This window comes from Chiloscyllium plagiosum, chromosome 3 (genome assembly GCF_004010195.1).
Source record: "Chiloscyllium plagiosum isolate BGI_BamShark_2017 chromosome 3, ASM401019v2, whole genome shotgun sequence".
NCBI classification, from domain to species: domain Eukaryota; kingdom Metazoa; phylum Chordata; class Chondrichthyes; order Orectolobiformes; family Hemiscylliidae; genus Chiloscyllium; species Chiloscyllium plagiosum.
This window is the reverse complement of record NC_057712.1, coordinates 121,222,047-121,225,426: the sequence shown is the minus strand read 5'-3', so window position 1 is coordinate 121,225,426 and position 3,380 is coordinate 121,222,047. Positions and strand designations below refer to the sequence as shown.

The 3,380-nt window shown below is 46.2% G+C and overlaps 1 protein-coding gene across 6 annotated transcripts in view; it reads left to right on the top strand.

Moving 5' to 3' along the window:
* The window catches only part of rbks (ribokinase), a 158,722-nt gene that overhangs the window by 5,276 nt on the left and 150,066 nt on the right, over positions 1 to 3,380 (top strand). The window contains exon 2 of one of the 6 annotated variants that reach the window (XM_043687232.1): positions 2,799 to 2,860. The exons of 4 other annotated variants lie outside the window; for them this stretch is intronic. In XM_043687232.1, coding sequence (XP_043543167.1) covers positions 2,841 to 2,860 — 20 coding nt within the window. In that variant the 5' untranslated portion in view covers positions 2,799 to 2,840. Of the gene's footprint in view, positions 1 to 2,798; positions 2,861 to 3,380 lie in introns of those variants that run through there. One more of the 6 variants, XM_043687230.1, reaches the window with a different exon arrangement.

Here is a 3,380-nt window from a genome sequence, read left to right as displayed (position 1 = left end):
GAAGGATGATACGATGCATCTGGAGGTTGGTGGGGTGGTAGGTGAGGACCAGTGGGGTTCTGTCCTGGTGGCGATTGGAGGGGCGGGGTTCAAGGGCGGAGGTGCGGGAAGTGGAGGAGATGCAGTGGAGAGCGTCGTCGACCACGTCAGAAGGGAAATTGCGGTCTTTGAAGAAGGAGGCCATTTGAGTTGTTCGGTTTTGGAATTGGTCCTCCTGGGAGCAGATGCGGCGGAGGCGGAGGAATTGGGAATATGGGATGGCATTTTTACAGGGGGCTGGGTGGGAGGAGGTGTAATCTAGGTAGCTGTGGGAGTTGGTAGGTTTGTATTAAATATCTGTGTTGAGTCGGTCGCCCAAGAGAAATGGAGAGGTCGAGGAAGGGGTGGGAGGAGTCTGAGATGGTCAGGGTAAACTGGTGTTGTGTGATTTTTTAACTTTGCTTTCAGACAGCATTGTTCATTATTCTCCCATTAACATTCACTCTTGACTGATGTTTTATTTCTTTTAACAAAGCAGAAATTTTGGAGAATCTCAGCAGGTCTGGCAACATCTGTGGAAAACAGAAGCTTACTTTGATTCAGTGACCCGTCTTCAGCATGAGTAGTAGCTAGAACAAAGTAGTATGTTTGTTGAAGGAGGGGTGGTTGGTAAAAGAATGAGAAGAAGGTGGATATGGAGCCCAGAAAGAGATAGAGGCAGTTAGGCAAACAAAGGGTTGGATAATGGTAAGTCAGGGAAGGAGAAAAGCTGATAATGGGGACCATTAGTGGGTGAGAGAGATTGGCTGGCTGCTTTAAGCAGCCAATGTGCTGATGAGGCCTGGGATGTTGGAGCGAGTAAAGGACATGCACAATGTTTTGGTTTCAAATTTGCAGCATGTGCAGTTTTTGGTTTTATATCTTTACCCTGATCATTACTTCACCCTTTGAATACCTTATTTTTAATTTCACTAGCTTTCTATTCTACCCCAGACCTCTGTTTTCAATAGCATGAAACCCTCTCACATTTCTACCTCCTCTAAGTTATGAAAAAGAGTCACACTTTGTTTGTTACTGTCTCCACAGATGCTGCTAAACCTGCTGACTATTGTCAACACAGAGTCATAGAGTCCTACATCACAGAGACTGACCCTTTGGCCCAAAATGACCTATGTTGACCAAAGTGACCATGAATGCTAGCCCTATTTCTCTGCACTTGGCCCGTATCCTTCTAAAGCTTTCCTATCCATGTATATGTCCAAATACTTTTAAAATATTGTTAATATACCTACCTCAACACTTGTGCTTGCAGCTTATTCCATATGCTTACCACCCTCTGTGTTTTAAAAAAAAAGTTGCCCCTCCGGTTCCCTTTTATTCTTTCCCCTCCAGATCTTGATTTTCCACAACCTTGGGAAAACGACTGAGTGCTTTTACCCTTTCCATGCCTCTCGTGGTCTTATACATTTCTATGAGATCTCCACTCAATCTCCTATGCTCCCAAGAAGAAAGTTCTAGCTTGTCCAACCTCTCCCAAATCATGGCAATGTCCTTGTAAATTTCTTCTGTACTCTTTCCACTTTAATAATAACTTCATTCCTGAAGAAGGGCTAATGCCCGAAACGTCGATTCTCCTGTTCCCTCGATGCTGCCTGACCTGCTGCGCTTTTCCAGCAACACATTTCCACCACTTTAATAATATCTTCCTATAGCAAGGTGACCAAAACTGAACACAATACTCCAAGTGTGGCCTCACCAACGTCCTGTATAAATGCAACATAACTTCCTAACTTCTATACTCAATGTCCTGACTAAAGGAGGCCAGTGCACCAAAAAGCCGCCTTCACTGCCCTATCAACCTGTAACTCCACTTTCAGAGAACCATGTACCTGAACTCCTAGATCCTCTGTTCCACTACACTTCTTAAGGCCCTACCATTCACCATGAAACTCCTACCTTAGTTTGACTGTCCAAGATACAAGACTTCACACTTATCTATATTAAACTCCATTGCCATTTCTCAGCCCACTTCCCTAGCTGATCAAGATCCTTCTACAATTTCTGATAACTTTTCTCGTTATCCAGAAAACCTCCTATTTCAGTGTCATTTGCAAACTTACTAATCATGTCTTGTACATTCTCATCCAAATTATTGATATAGATAACACGGTGGCTCAGTGGTTAGCACTGCTACCTCACAGCACCAGGGTCCCAGGTTTGATTCCAGACTTGGGTAACCGTCTGTGTGGAGTTTGCACATTCTCCCTGTGTCTGCGTGGGTTTCCTCCAGGTGCTCCGGTTTCCTCGCACAGTCCAAAGATGTGCAGGTCAGGTGGATTGACCATGCTAAATTGCCCATAGTGTTAGGTGCACTAGTCAGAGGGAAATGGGTCTGGGTGGGTTACTCTTCGGAGGGTCGGTGTGGACTGGTCAGGCCGAAGGGCCTGTTTCCACACTGTAGGGAATCTAATCTAAATAACAAACAACAATGGACCCAGCACCGACCCTTGGGGCACAAGGTTACAGGCCTCCAGTCCGACAAGCATCCTTGCACTATTACTCCCTGCTTCCTACCTTCAAGCCAATTGTGTATCCAATTTGCCAGCTCCCCTTGGATTCCATCTGATCTAACCTTCCAGATTAGCCTACCATGTGGAACCTTATCGTAGGCCTTACTGAAATCCATACAAACTACATCTAACATCCTACCCTAATCAACTTTCCTGGTCACTTCTTCAAAGAACTCTAACAAATTTGAGGCGTGATCTCCCACACACAAAGCCGTGCTGACTATTTCTAATCACTTTGTTTCGTTTTAGATTTCCAGCATCCACAGCGTGTTCCTTTTATTAAACTCTGCCATGGTCTGTTGCAACCTCAGGTGAGGAAAAAACAGTCTTCTATCACGGACTAGTATCCACTTGGCTCCAGATTTAACCTACGGTTTTTCTATAGACACTTCAATGCAAGACTCTATACCTTGCTAGAGGAGTTCTGTTTTGACTTGGCCACTAAGTCATGCTTCTTGTGTTACCTCTCACTTTGCAACATGCAGCCCACCACTTCCTCCACTCCAACCCTAACCTCACCATCAAACCGGCAGACAAGGGAGGCGCAGTGGTAGTTTGGCGCACCGATCTTTATATTGCTGAGGCTAAACGCCAGCTCGCGGACACCTCCTCCAACTGCCCCCTTGACCATGACCCCACCTCCCACCACCAAACTATCATCTCCCAGACCATCCATAACCTCATCACCTCAGGGGATCTCCCATCCACCACCTCCAACCTCATAGTCCCACAACCCCGCACCGCCCGTTTCTACCTCCTGCCCAAAATCCACAAACCTGACTGCCCCGGCCAACTGACCCATTGTCTCAGCCTGCTCCTGCCCCACCGAAC